The sequence below is a fragment of the Cajanus cajan genome, chromosome 7 (assembly GCF_000230855.2).
Source record: "Cajanus cajan strain Asha chromosome 7, NIPB_CcT2T_4, whole genome shotgun sequence".
Lineage (NCBI taxonomy): Eukaryota > Viridiplantae > Streptophyta > Magnoliopsida > Fabales > Fabaceae > Cajanus > Cajanus cajan.
In genome coordinates this window covers 53,883,111-53,884,227 of record NC_138523.1, presented here as the reverse complement: position 1 = coordinate 53,884,227, position 1,117 = coordinate 53,883,111, and the positions used below count along the sequence as shown (strand labels likewise).

Genomic DNA, 1,117 nt, shown 5'->3' with positions numbered 1-1,117 from the left:
TTAATAAAAAAAATACAATTCTTTATTTTGAAATATCAACTATATACAAAAAAAAAAGAAAAAAAAAATCCTGTAACATCTTTGTGATCTATAACATTTTATAGTTGTTTGTTTCTGATCTAGTATGTTATGGACACCTAAAACAAGCATCCGTACTAGTAAAAAAAAGTATAAGTACGGACACTATTCTACAAGTCCCACGCAAACAATTCCATTCCCCAAAATATCAAAAACCAATCGAGTTATGTTGAATTAAAAGGAGTAACTCCACAGAGAAACTTCAGCATCGTCGAATTCCACGTCAGCATATCCATTCTCACTCCCCACGCAATGCGTCGGTGACATCAGCACCATGTTCCTTAGAAACTCCGGCACCGCCTCTTCTTCTTCTTCTTCATGCTCCGTCGCCTCCGCTGCCACATCCTCCTTAATCTCCGACTCCACCCCGGGCCGAAACGCCTCCGCCGCTTCCGCCGCCGCCTTCTGGATGTCCCTGGCCTCCGCCGTGGCCGGGACCGGCAACCGCCACGCGGAGTCGGCGAAATTGAGGCAGGCAGACCTCCCCCGGAGCGCGATCGCGGCGACGTCGTGCGCACGCGCCGCCATCTCCGCCGTGGGGAAGGTCCCGAGCCAAATCCTTGTCTTCTTGTTGGGCTCACGCACCTCGCACACCCACTTGCCGGAGTCCCTTCTCCTCACGCCGCGGTACACCGGGTGCCGCGTCTCCCGGAACTTCTTCCTCCCGGCGCGCTTCTTGGGGTGGCTCGCCGCCAGAAACACCTCCTCATCCGACAGCGCCGCCGTCGACGGCCGGGAGCCTCCCGCCCCCGGCGAGTTCCCATGTGGGTCGGAGAAACGATTGATGGAAAACATAAAGTTGGGTTCTTTGAAGTTTTTCTTTTGAGTTGCGAAAGAGGTAGTTGGTTGGTAGTTAGTCACTAGTTAGTTGCAGTTACTAACGTTGTTTTGTGTTTGAGAGGGAAAGTGAGAGTTGAAAGGATTTGGAATGGGTTTATATATAGTTCGAGTTTGAAGGGTGTTTCAAGGAAATTCGCAAAATCAGTGTGTGATGAGTGTCCAGCTATGGTTGAATTAGGCTCAGCCATTTGGATTATGG

The 1,117-nt window shown here is 50.0% G+C and overlaps 1 protein-coding gene across 1 annotated transcript; it reads right to left on the bottom strand.

Annotated features, from left to right (window-relative positions):
* Positions 1-1,117, bottom strand: LOC109790042 (dehydration-responsive element-binding protein 1E). The gene has a single exon (XM_020349135.3). The coding sequence runs from the start codon at positions 871-873 to the stop codon at positions 253-255; it is 621 nt and encodes a 206-aa protein (XP_020204724.1). The 5' UTR covers positions 874-1,117; the 3' UTR covers positions 1-252.